This window comes from Lacerta agilis, chromosome 17, assembly GCF_009819535.1.
Source record: "Lacerta agilis isolate rLacAgi1 chromosome 17, rLacAgi1.pri, whole genome shotgun sequence".
Classification (NCBI taxonomy): domain Eukaryota; kingdom Metazoa; phylum Chordata; class Lepidosauria; order Squamata; family Lacertidae; genus Lacerta; species Lacerta agilis.
The window spans coordinates 1,843,402-1,867,131 of NC_046328.1; the positions used below are offsets into that span (position 1 = coordinate 1,843,402).

At 43.2% G+C, this 23,730-nt stretch overlaps 2 protein-coding genes and 1 long non-coding RNA gene across 5 annotated transcripts; 2 read left to right on the forward strand and 1 right to left on the reverse strand.

Moving 5' to 3' along the window:
- The first annotated feature begins 4,994 nt into the window (after nt 1-4,994).
- On the forward strand, nt 4,995-6,731 carry LOC117061892. The gene is made up of 2 exons (XR_004428162.1): nt 4,995-5,236; nt 6,453-6,731. It is a non-coding gene; the product is annotated as an uncharacterized LOC117061892 (long non-coding RNA).
- Nucleotides 6,732-10,597: 3,866 nt separating this feature from the next.
- On the forward strand, nt 10,598-16,746 carry DIABLO (diablo IAP-binding mitochondrial protein). 3 transcript variants are annotated; one of them, XM_033174835.1, is made up of 6 exons: nt 10,598-10,748; nt 11,394-11,514; nt 14,967-15,098; nt 15,197-15,307; nt 15,625-15,721; nt 16,229-16,746. In XM_033174835.1, the coding sequence occupies exons 1-6, from the start codon at nt 10,696-10,698 to the stop codon at nt 16,444-16,446; spliced, it is 732 nt and encodes a 243-aa protein (XP_033030726.1). In that variant the 5' UTR covers nt 10,598-10,695; the 3' UTR covers nt 16,447-16,746. The 3 variants fall into 3 exon arrangements, with proteins under 3 accessions (XP_033030726.1, XP_033030727.1, XP_033030728.1); XM_033174836.1 differs by lacking the exon at nt 10,598-10,748 and adding an exon at nt 10,848-10,993; XM_033174837.1 differs by lacking the exon at nt 10,598-10,748 and adding an exon at nt 10,848-10,978.
- Nucleotides 16,747-20,189: 3,443 nt separating this feature from the next.
- B3GNT4 (UDP-GlcNAc:betaGal beta-1,3-N-acetylglucosaminyltransferase 4) lies at nt 20,190-23,426 on the reverse strand. Its single transcript, XM_033136321.1, has 2 exons — nt 23,347-23,426; nt 20,190-21,370 (listed from the first exon to the last, which is right to left on the reverse strand). The coding sequence occupies exon 2, from the start codon at nt 21,341-21,343 to the stop codon at nt 20,261-20,263; it is 1,083 nt and encodes a 360-aa protein (XP_032992212.1). The 5' UTR covers nt 21,344-21,370; nt 23,347-23,426; the 3' UTR covers nt 20,190-20,260.
- Nucleotides 23,427-23,730: the final 304 nt, after the last annotated feature.

The following is a 23,730-nucleotide window of genomic DNA, read 5'->3' on the forward strand; positions in this document are numbered from 1 at the left end:
TTTCCCAATAAAGAATGGGCAACTATAAAGATAAACAAGAAAAGTAGCTACTAGAATTTATAATTCAGGCAAAACACGCAAGTGCCAAATTCGCAAGGAAAATAGTTCTTGCTGCAATTGTTAATTTGTACTAATTGTTCTGTATCAGAAGCACAGGTAAATGAATCTCTTTCAGAACAAGTACACAATACTTTCACATTAAGCATCATTTATTGCTGTAAAGGCAATAGTGCCCTTCATTGCTTTCTTCAAATTTCCAGGGTCAGTTAATAGATTCGTACATGAGGAAGAGCTTGTATGTTACTGGGGGAAAGCTGGCACTTTTCACCATATCATTGGGGGAGTAATTGCATCCCAACTGGCTTCCTGAGTAGCTTGATTTTGATCTGTTTGTGGGGAAGGCCTTGCTTTTCCCAAGGCTAATAATTTGATAATGAGGGTGCCTGATTAAATTTAGAGTCCATTTGCTAAGCTGTAATGCATCTCAGTGAAACATGTCATTTTAAATAGAGATGCTTTCATCTGAAATAACCAGAAGGAGGCAGGCAGCATTAAGGGTCAAAAATAAACTTTATTTTTAAAGGGTAGATGACTGTGGTACTTGTTTGATAAAGGGTGTGTACAGACAGAATTTGAGCAGTAAGCCTGCTGAGAAAGCACTTGCCATGTGGTGTTTAGAGGAAAGATATATTGGATTGAGCTCAGGAAACCAGACTTGTGTTTACAGCAGAAGTCGCCTTTAAATGCTGCTGTAATGTTCTGGAGAAGCTGTGACAAATTTTCCTCTGTGCAAAATGGACTTCTACGTGTGATGCGTATATAGCAGACTCTGGGTCTGACACTTATAATAATAATTATTATTTATTTATACCCCACCTGTCTGGCTGGGTTTCCCCAGCCACTCTGGGCAGCTCCCAACTGAATATTAAAAACATAATACAGCATTAAACATTAAAAACTTCCCTAAACATGGCTGCCTTCAGATGTCTTTTAAAAGTAAGATAGTTGCTTATTGCCTTGACATCTGATGGGAGTGCGTTCTACAGGGCGGGTGCCACTACTGAGAAGGCTCTCTGCCTGGTTCCCTGTGACCTCACTTCTCACTGAGAGAACCGCCAGAACGCCCTCGGCGCTGGACCTCAGTGTCCGGGCAGAATGATGGGGGGTGGAGACGCTCCTTCAGGTATACAGGACTGAGGTTTGTTTAGGGTTTTAAAGGTCAGCACCAACACTTTGAATTGTGCTCGGAAACGTACTGGGAGCCAATGCAGATCTCTTGGGACCGGTGTTATATGGTCTCGGCGGCCACTCCCAGTCACCAGTCTAGCTGCTGTAATCTGGATTAATTGCAGTTTCTGAGTCACTTTCAAAGGTAGTCCCACGCATTGCAGTAGTCCAAGCGGGAGATAACGAGCATGCACCACTGACGAGACAGTCTGTGGGCAGGTAGGGTCTCAGCCTGCGTACCAGATGGAGCTGGTAGGACACAGAATTGACCTGCACTTCCATGGACAGCTGTGAGTCCAAAATGACTCCCAGGCTGTGCACCTGGTCCTTCAGGGGCACAGTTACCCCATTCAGGACCAGGGAATCCTTCACACCTGCTCGCCCCCTGTCCCCCCAAAACATCCATTCTCCAACCGCCTCCAGACAGGACATTCACCGCTGTCACTGGTTCTGATTTAAAAGAGGTAGAGCTGGGTACCATCCGCATACTGATGAACACCCAGCCCAAACCCCCTGATAATCTATCTCAACAGCTTCATATAGATATTAAAAAGCATGGGGGAGAGGACGGAACCCTGAGGCACCCCACAAGTTAGGGCCCAGGGGTCTGAACACTCATCCCCCATCACCACTTTCTGAACATGGCCCAGGAGGAAGGAACGGAACCACTGTATAACAGTGCCCTCAGCTCCCAGCTCCTCTAGATGGTCCAGAAGGATGTTATGGCCGATGGTATCAAAGGCCGCTGAGAGATCCAGCAGAACTAGGAAACAGCTTACCCACTTATCCATAGCCCGCTGGAGATCATCAGCCAGCGCGACCAAGGCGGTTTCAGTCCCATGATGAGGCCTGAATCCCGATGGGAAGGGATCCAAATGGTCCGCATCCTCCAGCTGCGCCTGAAGTTGTTCAGCAACCACCTGCTCAATCATTTAACTTCCGTCTACAACAGATACTGCATTAAAGGAAGAATTAGCCTCCTGATTTTTAGCACACAAAAATTGTAGGTTGAGAAACCAACCTCAGGCTAATAAGTAGATAAATGCATTCCTTTACTAAACAGAATTTAAGCAAGTACAGTATTACATTCTCTTTCCCTATCTGTTTAGAAAATATATCGATTTTCAGGGATAAACCCCGAGAAAGTAAGTTGTTCAAACTAATCGATTTCAAGTAACAATTTACTACATGTATGCCTTACAGAGCCGATCAGAAGGTTGTTTGGTTCGAATCCCCGCGACGGGGTGAGCTCCTGTTGTTCGGTCCCAGCTCCTGCCCACCTAGCAGTTTGAAAGCAATTCAAGTGCAAGTACATAAATAGGTACCACTCTGGTGGGAAGGTAAACGTCGTTTCCATGTGCTGCTCTGGTTCGCCAGAAGTGGCTTAGTCATGCTGGCCACATGACCCGGAAGCTGTCTGTGGACAAACGCCAGCTCCTTTGGCCTATAGAATGAGATGAGCGCCAAAACCCCAGAGTTGTCCGCAACCATTATGCCATTACATAACTGATGGTTTTATTGTTTGCAATTTATGTGTAGTCAATGTATTTAAAATAAACTTACTGTGTTATTGGTTTATGGCAAGAGACATAAAGCTGTTGGTTTAAAAACACATAATTTATAATATACCCGGTAGTTTTATGGTGGGAAGCATGGCTGTTTTGAGATGGGAGGTCTGTGTAACACAATACAGGTGTGCCTGTCTCACTGCTGTCATGAGATAAGATGCCTTTTATTCCCAATTCAGTAATGCAAATTCTTAATAAAATAATCAGCCATGGGCCTTGTGCCAGTCTCTCTGGATTCAACCAAGAAATGAGATATCTGTGATGGGAATTGTCATCCAAAACATATGGAGATGCCATTGCTCTGATGCAATAGGGTGCTGGGTGGTCCAGTCATCTTGAGAAAGCAGCGTCACAATCACACCATCATCCCAAGTGGAAAGAACCAGGCAGGTGAGTGGGCCAAATTACAGCATTGGTGAACCCTGCTATGGAAACAGCCCAGGAACCTGCCCAAACATGTCAAGTGCTACTGCTTTCCATGGAGCTGAGAACCATGAAACTCACAATGTTGACATTGGGTCCTGCTGAGAACGGGGTGCCGGACTATATTATTTATAGCCCAAGGAGCCCAGGGTGGCAAACAAACATAAAATTTAAAGGCATTCTGAAACAAAAATTATTAAAAAACAACAACTAATATATTGATTTATTCCCCATATTTTTCGTTTATGGGACTCACCCATTGGGTTGAACATTGGCCAGTAGGGCTACGGTGTGCCTGTTGGGCTCTTACACCCAAGGTCCATGCAGTTGCAGTGGGGAGGAAGGAATCATAGGAAACACTGCTGTGAGCACAGTGTGCGGTTGTTCACTTGCCCAGGTGATGGGGGTAGAAATGAACACCTGCCCTGACTTAATTTGATTTGGTTACATTGGTAGAATCTGACTAGTTAATTCGTTGTGCAGATCCTCCAGTTGTTATATTTAATTAATATTTAGCCACTCTGTTTGTGGGGCACTGCAAAATGTGTGGTTTCCGCTGCAAAACTTTTGCCATAATTTGGCATCAGTTTGGAACAAATTGTACAATGTTGGGTTTTGGGGTGACCTGATGACCCCCATTTTGAGTGTCAATTGCTCTGTTTGTGGGGCACCACAAAACTTTTGGCAGACTTTGGTGCCAGTTTGGAGTGAATCAGACAACATTTACTTTTGGATGTTAATTATTGACACCAGTTTCTATGGGATTCCAGATTGGGGGTTCATAGTTAATGAAGCTGACATGTTTCACTGTATTAAGAAAGCTGGACTATGATTAAAAACATACATATGAAGTTACTCAAGAGGCAAAGCGACGGCTACTGGGAACACCATTTGGGTAGAAGGCAAAGTTAGACAGTACATCAGCCTTCTCCTGAAAATATTTATGACCGATTAGGAGCAAATTTAAAAAATATATTGTTTTTAAAAATCTCATACAGCAACTTTACCATCACTGGTCATCCACTCATTTTTCTTAAACAAGGGGATTTGTGCCTTTGGTGCTAATCTTCAACACACAGGACCAGGGGTGTCAAGTTGAATAAAATATTGTGGTGGCCCAGGTAAGCCCCACCCTGCATAATTGATCACACGATGCGGTGTACACACACTATTTGAATGGCAATGCCTGTCAACTGGGGCGGGGCATGGCCCCCTCAAATATTTTATTGGGGAGAGCAAAGCCCCCAGGCCCCTAGGAGTTGGCTTCTATGCACAGGACCATTAAAAAGATTGTAACAGGAAATGTGCAGGAAATCATAAGCTTCCAAAAACATTGGAGCTGAGCTGGATATATGAGGCCAATAGTTGTCAATGATGATTGGAGGAAATTTTAGTTTGGAATATGCAGCCTTATTTTCCTTCTAAAGGGCTGGTGAACCTATGACCCTTCAGTTGCTGTTGAACTATTACTCCCATAATCCTTGACTGCTGGCCATGCCGGCTAAGACTTGGGGGGGCTTGAGCCCAACAACATGTGGAGGGCCACAACTTCCCAGCCTGCTGGTTTCTGTGCCTGTCTTAAGCAGCTGCTATATATAACTGAAATCATACACACAACTGTTACTGAAAATAGCGGACGGGGAGAACCAGAAACAAAAGCACAATTGTAAATGGTGGGGGGAATGACAGTTTATGAAATACAGTAATTATACAATGCAATTTTTAAGACACCCAGGCTGTGTGCATTAAACTTTCACTTAACAAACCCACTAGCGATATTTTTGTGTGGACAATGAAGATGAACAAAGGAGTTATGTATATCCTGTGGTCCTGTCCCTGACCACACCTAGTCCATTCCTACTTAAGCTGCCTTGTAAATACAGCGTCATTATGCCTGCCTCTCCAGATCAACAGACTCAAAGAAGATCCAGCTACATCACCAGCCTCCCCACGAGCCAGGGAGAGACCAGAAACAAAGGCGCAGAGCAACTTTAAGCAAATGCCGTCATTTGCCCAGGGTAAGAAACTTCTTATAATTTAGTTTATATCATGCAAAATATTTTAAAACTTGTGGTCTGATTACTATATTGTTTTCTTCACATATATAATAAAACCTTGCATGAGATCAGAAGAAATATGTTGATATTAAGAATAATTAACAAATTATTAAACACAGCTTTACAAATTTATCTGATCATTGCTTTTACTAATTATTGCAGGTACTTGGCATTATGGAAACTCAGTTCACTTCCAACAGCTTTCATATTGTGTGGGAGAAAAATAATCTTCCTGGATTAGCTTCCTGGCTTTATTTTTCTGTTGTTGAGACAAACGTGCATTTCTTTAGTCTGTGACCCTTTCAATGTGTGTGTGTGTCTCTTAAAAAAAAAATCCCTTCCATATACAAACACCATGAGAAAGAACAGGATTTTTTTTATCTTTATACTGAATTGGCTCATCAAATCTTAATAATGGCAAAAATGTGCAGTATGGAATAGGACAACCAAGCATATAAGCTCCAAAGCCCTGGGAACTGAAAAGGTGCAGCACCCTTACTTTCCCAAAGTTTAAGGACCACTGCAGATTGCTATGTTGCAGTAGTGCTGTATATCAATTTTACCAGGAATGGATTTCCCACTTTAATTCTGGTTATTTGGGGCAGATATAAAGATGCAAGCCAAACAATATGTACTCAACCCTAAATCAAAACAAAAGTTTTCTGCCAGTCTGTCCATTAGTTGCAATTATAACATTAAATATTAAAGGAGGCTCCCTCCCTTTGGAGGAACAGACTGCTTTTTATTGGTGCATTTAGGCAGTATTAATGCATTATCAGCTATATATTGAGAGGTTTTGTTCTCCAACTGCACACAATCCATTTGCGGGGTCTAATTTCCTCATGTTTGGCTGACCCCTTGCATCAGTAGGTAATCATTTGTGTCGATGACATATTACTTGGTCTCAAACTCCTAATTTAGATTTTGCAGAACTACCTTCAGATCTGTCCAGAGTACTGCAACCATCAGCGGCCTGAACACAGATTTCTAGCTATTAACCAACTTAGACTGTGGTCAAGCCCCGTTGAATTCAGCAGAACTTATTTATGAGTTAACGTGTATGTGATTGCTCTGTTATATATATCGACTTAGGCTACTGTTGTATATCACAAGATCAGTTTCTGCTTTACAATACATCTTTAATCCTCCTTTTGTATTGTCTCTGTCTCCCTTGCAGATCAGACTATTCCCATGCATTTATTTCCACCACATTGCAAAGCCAGAATCATGCAGGAATCGTTTGCTGTCCATTTCCTTAAGGTGCTGAAGGAACTCTTGGCTTTTGTGCTGTTCAGTTACACAGTGCTGTTAGGGGCGCTGCTGTTGGCTGGCTGGACCACTTATTTCCTGGTGCTTAAGTGACAGCTCATGTTTTCCACCAGCAGCTTACAGATGGAGCCCAGATGCACTGTCTATCCAACACCCAATCAATAAACACAATTCCGTTTCTATTCTAGAGACTCGACAAGTTTATTTTGTTACCTGCTTAATTGTGTACCTTTTAGATATATAAAATGCAAGGCAAATTATTTGAATTATTTTTGGTTGGTTGATTGATTGAGGTTACTTATATGCTGCTTTTCTGTACCCAAAGCAGTTTCACAGCAAACATTAAAAAACACTGAAATAAAGAGCATTGGAAATATACAAATATACAAAATACAGAACATGTGAGTAAATTCTATCAAAATAACAAAAAATAAATAAACAATTGGCAAACGTTACCAAAACAACAACAACAAAACCACCCCCAAACAATATAGGCTTAAGTACATAAATACATAGCAAAACAAGTTAACCAATAATAAAGGTTCTAGTCTTGCTGCACTCGAAGGAGCCTGGCTTAATTAAATACAATTCAGAAGGGAGGAGTAGATGACATACTGCTGGCTTTCAGGCTAGATGACGTACAGCTGCCTCCCATTTCCTTACTCCAGAGGAGGCTGACAGCAGCAAAAGGCAAATGTCAGGGAGGGCAATGGTGGTAAGTCTCTTCTCCAGCCTTCTGGAAGTACCGAGTGGTGGTGCAGATCTTATTGTGCTTTTTGAATATTGTTTCAGGATTCGGTATTTCAGGTAGAAGATCAATTACAAATTTATCCTCTGAAATTCATCTTCTTTCTCTTGTCTCTCCATGGGAGTACTACTATAAAACAGAAACTAGTTGATCAGGCTGTAACTAGGCTCAGATGTTGACTTTTTAAATTATGATTTGTTACCTCGCTTGGCATACACTCCAGGCTTTCTGCTTTTAATTTCTCTCTCTGTTACAAAATCTCTGGCACAACGCTGTCTGGAGAAGGATTAAACCCCAGTGCAATTGTTCTCTCTAAAAATAAAAGCAACCGAGTTACCTGTGGGTCTTGTATAATTTATGCTGTTCAGATTGAGATTGTTTGCATTAAATCCTCAATAACTGCAGAGCAGAACATCGGAGAAAAACATATCACTACACTTTGTAACATCAAAACAGCTGGGCAGTGTGCTGTTATATTCATGTCCTGCTTGCAGGCTTCCCACAGGCATGATCTGATTGGTCACTGTGAGAACAGGATGCTGGACTAGATGGGCCCCCTTGGCCTGATCCAGCAGGCTCTTCTGATCCTGTGGGGACACAGGAGAGGGCCTTTTCTGTGGCTGCCCCAGCCAGAATGTGGAACTCCCCCCCCCCAGACAAGCTAAACTGGCTTCCTCCTTATTGACCTTCCACCAGCAGCTGGAGAGTTTTGTTTCAATAGGCTTTTGGTAACCAACTGTTTTTAAGGAAAGGGCTGGTGCTGTGATGCTTTTGTTGCAATGATCTATATGTGTGTGTGTTCTGTTAATGTTTAATTGTTTTTCATTATTGCTTCCCCCCAATGATTTTATCTGTTTTATCTGTAGAAATATTATTATAATACTGGTACAGTACTGATGTCAGTGGTACCAATACGGGTCAAGCAAATAAAAATAAAAATAAAACAAGACGGTCCCCTGCCTGCAAGCTTATCACCTCAAAAGACCTGGCACAAAAGGGGAAAGGGGGCGAGGAGAGGAGCAACTTTAGGCACCCATTTGTAAAAGTTAAACAGGAAGTTTTTGTGACCAGGTGGAATGGAAGCAGTTCAGGGACAAGAACAAGAAGGAGAATCCCGTGGAGCTGGTCTCTCCGCCTGAAGGCCCCCTTTCCAATGGCTGGAGCTTGATGGCAGGAGACAGACAAGTGAAGGAGAGAGAAGGCGCAATGGAGCAGCTCTTTCAGCAGAACTGATCATGGAATCTTTAACAATGAAAAAGGACAAGTCTGCCCCAAGACCGGACACAGGAGGAGGGAAATGGAGTTAGAGGCACACAGGAAATGAAAATATGCATTTATTTCAGTTACAGAAGATTAATTAGCTCTGGGCAAATTAAATAAGTTTTTCAGCAGTGATCAACTCCACACCTGCTTTGATTTCATTGCTTTCTACTTCAGCCTCTTCCCCCTTTATCCCATATCTCATGGCGGGGTCCATTTCATTTTTAAATTCTTTTACATTTTAAATTTGTTTTTTAAAAAATAGTTCACAAGATGGTGCTTTGATAGTCCGGTAAAAGAGTTGAGTAACACTATCCAGAAGTAAATAATAATATATTGAGGAGATGGTCTCTGCCAGTAACCAGCCTGAAAAGCATGACACGAAAGGAAAAGAGGGGAGGGAGGGAAGAGGAAAAAGATAAGCCCAGGGACTCCTTTCACAAAGGAGACATTTGCAAGGAAGGATGCCATGAAGTTGCCGCCCTGAAGTTCTAGCCAGGATTCTCAGTGTTTGGCAGCTAAGTGTAAGTGATGTTTTTACTTATACAAAATTAAGCAAAAGGCAAATTCTATTAAACAAAAATAGGAATTTCAAAAAAAGACTGGAAAGAGAAGTTGCTGAATTGCAATTAATTACCAAACTTAAAACCATGGAGAGACCTGGTCTGAACAAAGACATTGGATTATCTCATTATACATGACAAACCTATCTCACCCCTTGCTTTTTCCTGTAAAACCAATTGCAGTCGTTAACAGTCATCAACAGGTTTACTACACCTATCAGCAGGGGCACAGGGAGCCGCCTTGCTGCCCAGGGTGGCAAATGCAGGGGCATCCCCTGGGGGCGGGGCCTCTCCCTAGCGGGTGTGTGCCCTGACGTCACACCGCATGCACCGTGATGTCAGCGCGCGCAGCATCCCAAGTAGACTGCGCATGTGTGGACATGCGCAATCCATCCAAGATGGCGGGTGCGAGCGGCCGGCACCCTTCCCAACCGTGTGACGGTATGGCAAGTTTTAAGGCTGCAGCGTGCGAATAGTAGCACAGCGTCTGTGCTATTCGCACACTGCAGCCTTAAAACCTGCCGCGCCCCACACAAGCCAGCAGCGCCGATTGCAGGGGCGGGGTACCGCCCCAAGTGTCACCCCCCCAGGGCGGTACCCGGGGCGGCCCACCCTCCCGCCCCTGCCTATCAGCCAATCCCCCATTCCCACCCCCCTTCCGAGTAATACCCCTCCCCATTCTCTTACTATATTTAAGGGTCTGGTGACTTCTGTTTCAGTGTATCTGAAGAAGTGTGCATGCACAGGAAACCTCATACCAAGAACAAACTTAGTTGGTCTCTAAGGTGCTACGGGAAGGAATTTTCTATTTTGTTTTGTCTATTAAACATAAAACACACACACAAACAATAACAAATCCGGGTCTCTTTATCAGCTGAAGAAGGAAGGGGCGGCTCGCAACACGCACGCGCCATGGAGTCTCTCCCGCCAAAAGGTTTCCCGGTGAAAGGATCACGTGCTAACACGCAAACGGCCCTCTCGCCCCCCCTTCTGACTCCGACGCATGCGTAAATGCTCGTCCAAGCGCTTCTGCTTGAAACCTCCTAGAGCCAGAAAATATCAAAGCTACAAGGGCTCAACATCCGTAAAGAAACAGCCGCTGGATCATTACAGATGGACTCTGCAGAACCAGACGAAAGGACGCTCCGTTCTCACAGCCGTCGACGCCAATTCCATCTCGCTCATGATTTCCAGCAACTGGGATTCGGAGGCACAAGCTTGCCGTGTCCATAGAAGAGCGCCACTCTAACCTTTCGCATCTCTGTAGTGCGTATTTTCTCCTTCCTGCTCCGCGTAGAGGCATAAACAGAACCAGATCCGTTCCAGAGCGGAAGTGACGATAGAAGGCGGCGGCTTTTTAATAATGTGGATTTTTGTCGGCGTTCTAGCTGTATAAATCCCTCATAGACCCAGCCGGGATCAGTCTCTGATGAAGGCGACGGCGCGAAACGTGAAGACCGGGACTCTCAAAGAAGAAAAGGGGCGCGGAGGGCTACACCTCCCCCTTACGAAATCAGCTCTATGGCATTAGCTGTGGCGCTGGAGATGACGTGTTTCCGGTGCGCCTTGACCGAACCAAGATGGCGGCGGCCTTGAGTAACCGGTGGCTGCGGAGCTGCTACGCTTTCTTCAGGTATCTGTGGGAAGGAACCAGCTTCCTTCACTTCGCTCTGCCGCCCCCGCAGCTTTGTGAAGTCTCCCCCCAGCCGTGCCTTTTGCTTCAGTCTACTTCCATAGCGACGTCTGCCTGGGGTGAATTCGCTTCCGGAGGTGCTGCCGCTTCCTATAGGAGCGGCCCCTGCAGTGAATTAGTAAATCCTCGGTAGATAATTGAAGCGAAATTTGATCTGGACACCCAGCTAAGTACAACAGAACCCAGTTTGTATTCACTGTACAAATCTCCTAACTGTTGCTATTGTGATTTTTAACTGCTCGTTCTCGACGTAGTTTGCCTGTATTGTTTTATTTGGATTATTTTGCTTGTATTGCATCGTGAGCAAATAAAGAAATCAATATCTGCATCTTCAAAGGTACAATGTATCTTTGAAAATGTTTTATAGTCTAAATCCTGGAGGAGGTAGACTGTTTTGTAGTGACAGATATACAGTTAAGGAGTTCCTGCTCAGTTTCCTAACAGCCTGGCTCTTGAAATGAGAGGACTGTAAGCAGGACTTGGCTAGCAGTGGACTCCAAATATGGTGGATCTTTGCTTATTAGTCCTCCAGAATTCATATTGCTTATAGCACTTGTACCTAAGATGGATGTGTTTTCCCCCCAGGCACAGTTTTCCCATCCTGGCAAATGGTAAAGCTCGTTGCATGTCAGGATTGAGGAGACCATGGAGCAAAGTGGTAGCACTGGGGTTTGGAGTAACCTTGTCTGCAATTCCTATTACACAGGTAACCCTCTGGGAAATATTTATCAGTTACAATGTCAGGACCCAAGGTTCAACTTAATTGTTAAATTATTTGGTAGTCTCTTTTTTAAAACAAATAATTTCCCTTCCATTTTGTGTTGAATTTTTTTTCTATTTACACCTCCAGCCTTTCTGTCCTTGTTACTCTTTTATCTGGAAATTGCTGCCTTCTGACACCTGTGTCTCTACTTGTTTGCAGCTGTTTAAACAGTATGTGAAAATGTGGCTATTTGTCAGGGATGGGCAGGAGCCAGAGGAACAGGGTGGGGTGGGGGCGGTGATATATGGGCTGAGGGAGGCAGGGAATGGTGGTGGAAAAGGAAAGTCAGGAAGAGGAGACATGGCAATGAGAGACAGAAGAGCTGCAGGAGGCCTCAAATATTGGAGAGACCAAGGTGCTTCCAGAGAGTCAAGACTTTGGAAACCCCACTTTGTTGTCTCCACGCTCAAGGAGAGGCGTGTAGTGCTGGGAACAGCTAGAGCTGCTGTTGAGGAGGATCCGTCAGGTGCACTGTGAGTTTAAGACAGGATGGGAATGCACTGCGAGTTTAAGACAGGATGGGATGGGGCCACACTGTAGCTCCAGCTGTCCAAGACGGAGCACGGGTCTGCTAGTCGTAGGTGCCTAGACAGCTAGTCAGCATGAGTATTCTTGTAATGTAACCAAGTGCTTTGCTAAATAAAGAACTAAAAATTCAGTTGCTCATCCTTGTTGGTCTGGTTCAACACTGTGCTCTGCCTCCACAGTTGGAGGCATAAATGCTTCTGAATACCAATTGCTGGAAACTACGAAATTCTTGTGCTTGAATCCTGTTTGCTGGTATCCTACCTGCATCTTGTGAGCCACTGTGAGAACAAGATGGTCCATTGGCATGAACCAGCAGGCTTTTCTTATATTCTTATTATAAGCATGTAGCACCTAGTTGCTAAGGTATCATTGCTGCTTTATTTTTTTCTCATACAATTAACTGAGAAATCACAACATTTGGCTTTCTTTATATGCAGACACGATGGAATTAAGTGGAAGTGTGAAACAAACCATTTGCAGTAGCCCATTGCAATTTGTTTTTACTGTTTTTAATTGTAAAACTTTGTTAATAGTGTTGTTTGGGGTGGTCATACTTTATTTCCTTATAATTAATAAAATATTTAAATAACACTAACCCTGTATCATACCCTGTATCTTAGGACAGAGTTATGTTATTGGACTACAACTCCTATTACCCCTTACCATTGGCCATGCAAGTTGTGGCTGATGGGAGCTGGGAGTCAAACAACAGGTAGAGGGCCTCAGTTTCCCCATTCCTGTCTTATTGTCGCACAGCAAAGTTTGTAATTCAGAAATGCCTGAGAAATCAACTACCTGGCAATGGAACTGAGCTTAAGGTGGCACCAGAGGGTATTCCACAGCTGGGGAGCCACTACAGCAAAGACCCAGAGAAATAAGGATTCTAGTAATGCTAGAGTGAGCCCAATAACACTTTTGAATGAATAGATTCTGTTGAGCTTTTCCACTTACTGTGGAATATGAAATTTTTTTAAAGTATGAAGTGTTCCAGGCGGCTTATCTACCTTTTAGAGTAATTATAACATTAGATGAGGTTTGTAAGGGTTCTTTGTACTCTAAAAAGCAGTAAAGCTATCTTAAAAGTGATGACTTTTTAATGTTTTCCTAAGCACACAGATTAGCCCCCATCCTCCTCCTCCTGCTCCTCCTTTTATGAAACACTAAACTTCAAGCAATCCAGTTGAAGTGATTGGCAGTAGATTCAATATGAATTTTCAATTAGACATTCATGCAGTGCATAATTCATTTATGAAATTTGTTGCAAGATAACGTTTATGATACCTGCTAGCTTTAAAGGGGGAGATGAATGGAGAATAGATCTGTTGGTGGCTATTGAAAGCAGTTTTCCTTCATTTTCTTCTTGGGGGCTTTTCAGACATACAGTACTTACTTGGCTGAGTTCTGTGAGAAACAGCCTGCTGGACATGATGGATCTTTGTTGTGATACAGCAAAATTCTTAAGAGTGACAGTGTCCTTCACATCCACATTCAGCTGGTAAAAACCCAATTGCAAGAGGTGTCATTTAGTTACCAAACTTTAAAATGGGAGCAAGAACTGTTAGAGCAAGTGAGAAAGAGCCATTTGTTTCCAGTAACTGTGAGAAGATTCTTGAAGCATTGAGGTGCAAGATTATTTAGTCTACAGCGGCTATAAATAGCTGTGGAGCACTTATCTATGGACTTCACAATTCCTGCAGGGGAGAGACTGCTGAGCTGAGTGCAGGTAGCATGTAGGACTGAAGTGTGCCTTACTTTCTGTGCGTAAAGTTGTAAATAGTCTTCTACTGTCAAGATTGTTACTACCTTTCAGGTAAACAAGGCTTGACTGAGCTTTACTGCTTCCATGAGTGTTTTATTGCCATTGGCTGTACACAACTTGATTCTTTCAGTGCTTAAGCTGTGTGATCGTCACTCTGCTATGCAAGGAAGTGTTGCTGGACCACCCTCAAGATTTACAGTTTGGAGATGGTAAAACCTTCAAGATCTGGGTGGTTGAAATAGCTCCAGATATTTGGAACTGGTGATGGAAAGCCCTATCAAGCTTTTAGTATTAGTTTGAAGGATGTTGGAGGTATAAAGCTACAGCTGCAGATATGCACCATATAATTTTGTCTTATCCAAAAATTATTATATTCTGTATGGCTGTAGTTCACAAAATAGAAGTAATTGCGGGTTATGTTTTCCCAATGAATTTTCTAGTTTTTATTTGGTTATGGAAAGGTTTTAGTTTTAGCAGAAGGTAAAGAACTAACAGTTCATCTGTTGACAGCCGCACATAACTGGGGGAAACCCAGTGCTCTGACTTTAGATGAGTGGAGAGCTAAGGTGTGAGATATTGTACATGTGATAAAATTGACAAACTCAGAAGAAAAGCCTTGGCAATCTGTTCAGTGAAAAGTAGAGACTTTTTAATTATGTAAATATGGGATAATGTTGAGCCACATACTTTATTAGGAATTGCCTGAGGATAAGTAAATATTGTACTAGGTTTCAATGATCAGTTAACAGGTTTACTCACAATAGACCTACTGAAATTAATGGACATGTCTAACTTAGGTCCATTAATTTAAATGGTTTTTATCTGAGTGAACACTGGTTTAACCATTCCAGTTGTTTTAGGTCACTTTTTTATAAGTAACAGATAGTATTATCATTTTGGTATCATTTTATATATTTTACACATTCATATACTTATATATATATTTATACTTTTGATTGGTGTACTCACTGTTACGCTAATAAAATATTTTTTAAAGTTACCGGTAATGACTTCTGGCTTTTTCCTTTTTTGCCAGTAGCCACGTCAGGTTTCCAGATTTTGAAGAGCTATTACTGTATTTTGAAAAGGCATAATATTTGTCTTTCAGAAACATGATCCAAGCTCACTTAGCAATGAAGCGTTAATTCGAAGAGCTGTGTCTTTAGTAACCGATAGCGCTGGTACCCTTCTCTCTCAAACAACATATGCGTTAATTGAAGCTCTAACAGAGTATACAACGGTAAGATGCTCTCTGTCTCTGAACTTCTGAATTCTGTAGCATAACACAAACTTTTAGTTAACTGGGTGCTACTGAGTATGGGTTGTTTCCTGTTGCAGGCAGTTTACACGTTGGTGTCACTGTACCAGAAATACACACACCTCCTTGGGAAAATGAATTCCAATGAGGAGGATGCAGTATGGCAGGTGATCATTGGTGCTCGAGTAGAGGTAAGGAACCAGCAAGAAACTTGGGTTCAATGCATCTTTTTCAAGAACCAGTATTCCAACATTGATATTCTGGATGTGGACCCCAGAGGCCTGATTTCAAATTCCCTGCTCCATTCTCACTTGATACAGAGCCTTTTTTTAAAAAAAAGCAGGCTTAGCAGTGATCAGATATACAGCTGTAAGTTCAAATGAGAGTGGTTGTAAACGAAGTGTGCCAAATCAGAAGTTTGCTTTTATTTAACCTGCTTATAAAATGTTTATTTTTGGTGAAATAAGCAAGTTCAGATGCTGTTTCTCATAGTAGCTTTTGTATTTAGATGACTGCAAAGCAACAGGAGTTCCTGAAGTTAGAATCCAGGTGGATGACTGCATTGCGCCTTTCAGAGATGGCAGCAGAAGCAGCGTATCAGTCTGGTATTATTCACTGGAGCATATCCCCATCATTGAATAGTTTCCTACTGTTGTCCTTTCCAAGGCATTTGCATCTTAGGACAAGTTGTATTCACAATGCATTGAATTGTCTCTCAAACACTTTGGTCCAAACTGATTTTGGAGTTTGGTTTGTACCGTAGAAGGCCCCCACTCCCCCATTCTAAAAGCATATTGGAGGTGTTAAAAGAAAATAGCACAACATGCACATATGTGTTTCATCAAATGCAGACCATGTTTGGAGAGATCTTTTTAAACCAGCCTCAGGATTTATTGTCCTGTGATGTGGTGAAAGAAAATAATGGAAGGAATTGTGCAATATGGGTGCAAGGAAAGTCTGCAACCATGTATGTCTGCATGTTGTTGTCATATGACAGCCATGTCTTAATGTGAATGACGTGCCCATCCATGAACACCCTTGGATCTGTGCCTGGACCCAAGTCCAATCAGTGTTGTGGTGTGAAACTGCTGATTTTAACATTACTTTTTCAGGAGCCGATCAAGCATCCGTTTCAACACATAACCACATTCAGCTGGTGAAAACCCAAGTGCAAGAGGTGCGGCAGCTGTCACAGAAAGCAGAGACTAAGCTGGCAGAAGTTCAAACTGAGGAGCTCATGAAACTGACAGAAGAGCCACCATTGCTGCCAGCCGGTCGACAAGCCAGCGTGGAGGAAACCGATGAAGAAGCCTATCTGCGTGAAGACTGAAGTGTTGCTAGCCTTGAGGATTTTGCCCCCAACTTTGATGGGGAAAGGAGGCACCAAGTTGAAATACCAACCTTGTTAGCTGCAGGTCTTTGACATTGGAAGTTGTGTTTCTGATATGTGGGAAAGAGTTTCTACTTAAATCAACTATGCAAATTTGAAAGTAGCCAGCTGAGGGGTCCTTTCTTGGCTGTGGAGATCTATTGTTAGAATGGCTAATGAAGATGATTCAGTAACAGGTCCTCAAATTCTCAAAAGCCTGGAGCTAATTGTAGTTTCAATTTCAAAAGGGTTGGGTTTTTTCTTTGAAAATATTTACTTGGGTTGTAAAGGAAATGGAAGTCATGCCAACTATTATTGCACCTGAAATTTCACAAGTAAGTTGCATAGCTGTCAAGTTTTACCTTTTCTCATGAGGAAGCCTATTTGGCATAATGGAATTTCCCTTAAAATAAGGGAGAACTTGACAGCTATGGTAAGTTGCCAGACAGTCAGTTTAAAAGATAAATGTCACTTGTGTGTGTATATGCTCCCCCCTAATTATGTGAACTTTAGCAACCTCTTTTTAAAAATAAAAGTTAGCGGGACTTCTACCTTTTAACTGTAGCTAAAGGCAAATGCTCAATAGTGGACTATGCAGACAATAGTCCCAATATGGCACGGGTGATCTACATGCTAGCACACAGCAGTTGAAGTCACACAACAACAATTTAATCACTCAATTCAGATAGCTGCACCCAGCAGTGGGAATAATCTGTTGTCCTAACATCATGGAGTAAAAAATTCAAAAGGTGATGGGGAGAATAGGTTGTGCCGCATCTATCACAATACTAAAAGGCACCTTTCGAGACAAGTGATTTAAATTGTCAGTGCAATCTTGCACATTCAATATGACTTACTCATAAGTGCATTTAATCTAACTCCAACAAAACTGCATTTCAAATCAAATACACTTCTATATAGCTTGGAGCTTATGAGATACAGAGGTAGGTTTTATCTTGCTCAAACACAAAGTGAAGAGAAGCCTTTGGAATGCTATGTGAGCCAGGTAATGCCAAAAGTGAAGAAAGAAAGGTGGGATAGGCTTTTTGTAAAGGCGAATCACTTCCAGTGGTCAGATGGAACTGTTGCACACAAACATTCACTTCTCACTGCTACACACATCATGGCTCAAAAGACACACCACAAGTGTCCTTTCATCTTTTTCATACCACCATAATGGAATGTCCCATGCTACCAATTGCAGCCCTACATGAACACACTAATTGCAAAAATTTAACACATCTATGCCTCCCCAAGAAAGACACCGTTCTCATAGATTGCAAACTAAATTTAATGTTCTATTCTCCACCCACCAGCTCCCAACTTTAGGGAAGCATAAATCAGATTGCATCAGAAAAGAAAGTAGTCACAGTTCTTTTTTAAAGTACAGGAAAGGTATGCTAAAAGGAACAGCCGGGACTTGTGGGCTTTGTCAGCAATGATTTATTTGGATTTCTGCTGTTTGACAATGCATGATGCTTATTTGGAGACAAGACAGTCCATCAAAACAAAAACTGCAGCATGGAAGGCCCAGAGATTTTCAGGAGAGGGGAATGCAAAAGATGCAGCTTGAGAAAATGTTAGAAGGGGAGCATCCAACTTAGCTGATGACATTGCATAATAATAATTTTTAAAAATTATTCAGAAATTTGAACTAGGATTTTAATTTCAACAACAACAATAATAATAATATGAAAAGATGTGTCTATGTGTGCTTGTAATGCACCACATCACCCTTACAACTAAGCCCAGGAAACTTACCTGCCCATTAACATCTTTACTAGCCGGTTCACTTACCCTGTTTATGTAAATTTATGGAGCTGACAAGACTAAAAAATGGGTGAGGGGGAGAAGAGAGAAAAAACCATGGTTTTCCTATTTATTAACATCTCCCCACCACCACCACCAGTTAGTCACCTGGAGACACTTCACACATGCAGGTGATCAGCTGCATTCCCCATTTTCTATTCCTCATCTCCCTGCAAGCTTTAATTTTAAATGCTGCATTTCTTCTATGCATTTTTCTCTGTGGTCACATGGGAGTTCAACCCCTATTCTTCCAAATAATTCAGCATTGGTGTGAAAGGGAAGGAAACGAAGCAAGCCAGGGTTATTTGCAGTTCCACCCCCAACACACAGTGCTTTTCCTGCCCAAATTCCAGTGAGAAAAATGACTACTGAAACATGAAAACCATCAAGACATGGCTCTTGGTTAGGCATGATTCGGGGTTTTTATCTTCAAAGAGCCCAGCTACCCAGGCCTAGTGAAGCGCACTGCACTTGCCTTCCTCCAGATGCTTAACTACCACCCCATCTTCCTTAACCCCTGTCCACTGCTAATGAAGTGCAAACATCTGGAGGGCCCTCAAATTGGGAAGAGAAGCACCTGAGTTTGGAGAACAACTCAAAATACCCCTGGACTTTATGTCAAGGCCAAGGTGGCTTGCTGTTGTAGGAGACTCCAATGGTCTAGCAACACTAGACATTTTAACAAGTTTAGCTTTTGTGGGTCCTCCGTGAGAATTATGGGATCTGTACTTTTACAAGCTCATCCCTAGCCTGGAAGCCATGAAAATGATTAAACAGGTTTTAAACTGATCTAAACCTGTGTAGAGGAGACATGTCTTGGTGCCAGATTAGAAGAGGACGCACCCTGGGATTAGTCTCATGGGGAATGTTATTACAGTGGTATTTCGGGTTACATACGCTTCAGGTTGCAAACTCCGCTAACCCAGAAATAACACTTCAGGTTAAGAACTTTGCTTCAGGATAAGAACAGAAATGGTGCTCTGGCGGTGCAGCGGCAGCGGGAGGTCCCATTAGCTAAAGTGGTGCTTCAGGTTAAGAACAGTTTCAGGTTAAGAACGGACCTTCGGAACGAATTAAGTACTTAACCTGAGGTACCACTGTAGTTGTGCTTTTTCTGTTTAAAAAAAACAAAAACCATCCTGCCTTTCACCATCATGAAACCCTGGGTATCCACTGGTGCTCTCTGCTCATAAGAAAAGAAGGGTCTGCTGGACCAGGCCAATGGTCTGTGTAGGCCAGCATCCTGCTCTTCTTGAAAGCCCATGAGCAGAACCTGAGTACCATAGCAGGCTCCTCACCTGTAAGTACCAGCAACTGGTGCTGAGAGGGACGTTTCCTCTGACAATAGTGGAAGAATATAGTCATTATGGCTGGTAGTCTTTGATAGCCTTATCAGGCATTGAACAGACCGAACCTGCTTAGCTCCATTTTGTGTGCCCTCAGACCACATCCTGCAACCAACATTCCCCCGGAATATTTGAGACTTCTCATCTTCACTAGTGAGACATTTACAAAGACTGCCAAAAGTATTACACTGATTGCTTTACCTTTGACCATAGTGCTTCAACAGAGAAAATACGATTTTTTAATGTTTTCTCTCAGTTGGAAGTTTTTTCTCTATGGACCAATGTACTCCTGACAAGTACTTCCAGCAGGTACCCGAAGAGACGACTTTATTTTAGGATGCAGGGGGGGCCTGGCCACAGCCATTTACTCCAGTACCATGGAGAAGATGGTACCAGGAAAAGCACGAAAGCAAACCCTCCCCCCACCCCTGCTCCGCAGCAGCTGCCTCGGCATGGCATCTGTAAACAATTTTGGGGGTGGGAAATCAGTGCAATAAAATTATTCTACCCTAAACAATCTTTAAAAAAAAGGAAAGATCTCTCTTTATATCAATTTAAGCCAGCTCCTATCAAAGTCTTAGTCTGGCAGTTTTACTGCATTAGACACATCCTAATCTATCCTATAGTTTCTGAGTTACTGACATGGCACATCGGAGGTTGTCGTCTTTCAGCAACGTCCACATGACCCACAGCTCCGTTGGGTTCAGTTTGTGTATAATCATCAGTTCTTTGTACAGACAGGGATCAAAGGGATTAAAGGGCCTCTGGATTCCAAAGGTCTTAAAGCCAGGATGGTGCATTGGGATGATCCCCATTTTGGCCAAGCACATCCCAACAAAGACATCGTCTATTGGGAACAACTCAGTGTCCTCAACTGTCACCTGCAGCTGCTGCACCGTCAGCCGTGACATGACATATCCGCCGCCACCAGCATAGTGTGGATAGAAAGATGCCGGATACATTGACTCTGGGATGAAATATTTTGTGTTGGTGTTCCTGATTGGCTGAGCTTTGCTGATGACATCCCCAGCAAAAAGATCTTTGTCAGGGTCCAGATGCTCAAGGAACTCTACAATGTTGTACGTGTTCACAAAGACATCATCATCACCCTTCAACACAAAGCACGCATGGGGGCAGTCCTCTGCCACCCACCGAAGGAAGTGCAGCTCCTTCAGTGTGAGGTTGAAGAAGTTATCAACAAAATCCCACTGGAGGATATCGTCAAACTCCAGGTTTTCATAGGCCAAAAGCTGGTGGAGGGAGTGAGCCTGAACTTTGACCTCTGAGCGGCCAAGCAAAAACAGGAGCCTCACCAATTTCCCACCAATAATGGCCTCCTTCCCCCAGGTGCTCCTGATGGCTGCACGGCGGTCTATGTTCACAGGGGTGGATTTGATTGCTAGCAGGAGGAAGGTCTCTGCAGCACATCTGGAGGGCTTCAGCAATGTCGAGAAGTTCCGGCAGTGTTTATAGGTTAAGAAAACACGGTGAACCTCAGGGAGGGAGAGAAAGGAATTCGCAACCATCATGTCTGGCAAGCATTTGCTTGATTTCACCAACTTGGGAACACTCACGTTTGGCCTGCACAGTTCTCTGTTTGCCGAAGATGAAACCAGCTTGGCATCTCTCCTTAAGTAGACCAAGCATGCAAGTAATAGAGCTGGTAAGATGTACACCGATAATCTTCTCATCCTGGTCTGCATCTCAGCTAATGTCGGAGAACTGAACCCCTACATGGCAAAGACGGAGGACAACTGTGAGGTTACTTTTCCATGTGCTCTGTATTACGTTAAGCAAGTGAGCACACAATCTGTTCTGTTTGAAATATTATGAGCACAGGTGGGATTCCTACTGCCTTCATAAAATCACACAACCCCACACCCGATTACTTGGGCTGTCAACCCAATTAAAGACATCTTAGCAAATAAATAGTATAAGTTTCAGCAAATTAATTAAACAAATCTGAATCTGAGCAAAAATAATGCTGAAGCAACAACTAAGTTCCTTGCTGAAGAGAGGGAAACAGTAGTTGGCAAATTCAGTTTTATGGGTACTTCATATTGTTAAGATTATGTGTATGTCAAATCTGCTACAGATTAATCAAGGAGTACTATGTAATCAAAGGGTTTTTTCCATTGGTTGGTTAGATTAATCAATTAAATATTGCAGCCCTGCTTATTACCTCAACACCCTTGTAAATTGCCTTCCTGAAGCTCTTGCTAATGTTTTCCCCAGGACATAATTTCTCAGTGTTTCTACACTAAGCAGGGCATTCATTTTGGGTGAGCCAACATGACTAGCTCCACACAGGCATCAGATTCCAAGAACTGCCACTTTCATTGCAACCCACCTGACACACAAAAAGCAAATGAGTAGTTCACTTCACATGACTGTAAAAAGACACAACTGAAGACATAGAGGCAGTTGGCTCAAAACTGGGACTCTTAGTGTGATGGAGTGGAATCCAACCTCCCATGGATCACATGGAGCTGTGCCTTGCAAGTAAAGTCAGTGGGAAAGCTTACTTGCACAAGAGCTCCATCTGTGTACTACAAAAGACATGAAGCTCTGGATCAGAATCCCTTTCAGAGGCACACGCAAACTCCTATAATCTGCACTCACCCCCTCCCTCAGTCACCACTCACCACAACCATGTTCTTTTCTCATTAGCTGACATTTCTCTAACTATTTCTGCCCCAAGAGCATTGGAATAAAGGCAAGTGGCTGCCCAGCTACCTAAACATTTGCTGATGCAAACTGACACAGATACCTCCAAGTTGAGCAACTGGTTGAAGAAACTGATGGGAAAGAATAATGATGAAAAGCAGCAACAGGCAGTTACAGATCTTCAGGTTTTGAGTTTTCTGGGTGCAGAGCAGAAGAGCTCTTTCCCCCAGCTGGCATGGTGCAAGTTCACTTCAACCACACAGACCAGCTGCTGTGGAGCACACAAGAGTCTGATTGTGAAACCACGTGGTCCAGTGAATCAGTCAATGGAGCTGCTCCCAGCAGCCAAGGGAAGTCTCAATTAGCATAGTTTACAAGCAGTTGTCTATTAGCAACAAAGAGCAGGGATTGCCTGAGTAGCACATAAAAGGGGCATTGGTTGGCTGATCTAGCACTTGGGCAGGAAACCAGGGGTTAAAAAAAGAGGCAACTCTGAATTCAAAACCCTGCGGCTGAATGTGATTCCTACTTGCTTATTAAGCTTTAATACAGAACTGAAGTGTGCATACTTCTGCCCCCAAAATAAGCTCTGGGTCACCCATGAGATGCCCTACCATCACGTCCACCCAAAAATTCATTTTTGTGCAAGTAACTACAAAGTGTGATGCCTCCTTGCCAATCCTGGCTGACATATTTCTAAATAAAGGTCTGGCGCTCCTTCCCTGGAGACCGCACTGTGTACTACTGTACATGTCCTGCTGTCATGAAGCCTTGCCTCTTTTAGACTGCCCAGTACACCAATTGATAAGGAAGTGTCATTGGCCCAGTCCTGGAGAGTCACCAGGCACCTCTCGTGCCAACTTTTAAACACTTGCTGAAAACTTTTCTACCAGGCTTATGCAGATAATGAACAGGATGATTCCAAGCATGGTCTACTGATGTCTGTTTTTAATGTATTTTTGCTTTTAACTTGTTTTAAAATTTTCATGATGCTATTGTATTTTTATAAGGAATAAATAAAATGATAAATCAGTGTTACCTTTTTGCGAACTGTCAGCCAAGCCTAAATTTCCCCAGCTGCTTCCAGGTGAGCAGGCTCAGGACAGCGTCTTAGGCACTGGAAAAACAAAACCCTCGAAAAAACCTGCGAGAAAAGTCTCCGCGCATCCCCAGGTGGGCTGCTGTCCCCGCAAAGGTATCGTGCTGCAATCCTCCAAGAGAGGGGAGACGAGCGTCCCTCTGGGGAAGACAGAGAACGGAGGGTAGCCGCGCAGCGCCACGAGGAACAGAAGAAAACGGCCGGCAGGCAGAAATCCAACAGGTCCACGTCGGCAAAGACTCTCCGCTTGCCCTGCAAACCACCACCACCACCCCGGGGCTCCCGCTGCCCTCGCCGGCTGCTCCGTCCTCGGCGGCGGCTGCT

Bases quoted from the DNA above. Each gene is read 5' to 3' on its own strand.
- B3GNT4 (XM_033136321.1), bottom strand. From the start codon at position 21,343: ATGCAGACCAGGATGAGAAGATTATCGGTGTACATCTTACCAGCTCTA.
- DIABLO (XM_033174835.1), top strand. From the start codon at position 10,696: ATGGCGGCGGCCTTGAGTAACCGGTGGCTGCGGAGCTGCTACGCTTTC. The intron at 11,515-14,966 runs GTAACCCTCTGG...TTTGTCTTTCAG, and splicing joins CTGCAATTCCTATTACACAG to AAACATGATCCAAGCTCACT. The intron at 15,099-15,196 runs GTAAGATGCTCT...TTCCTGTTGCAG, and splicing joins CTCTAACAGAGTATACAACG to GCAGTTTACACGTTGGTGTC.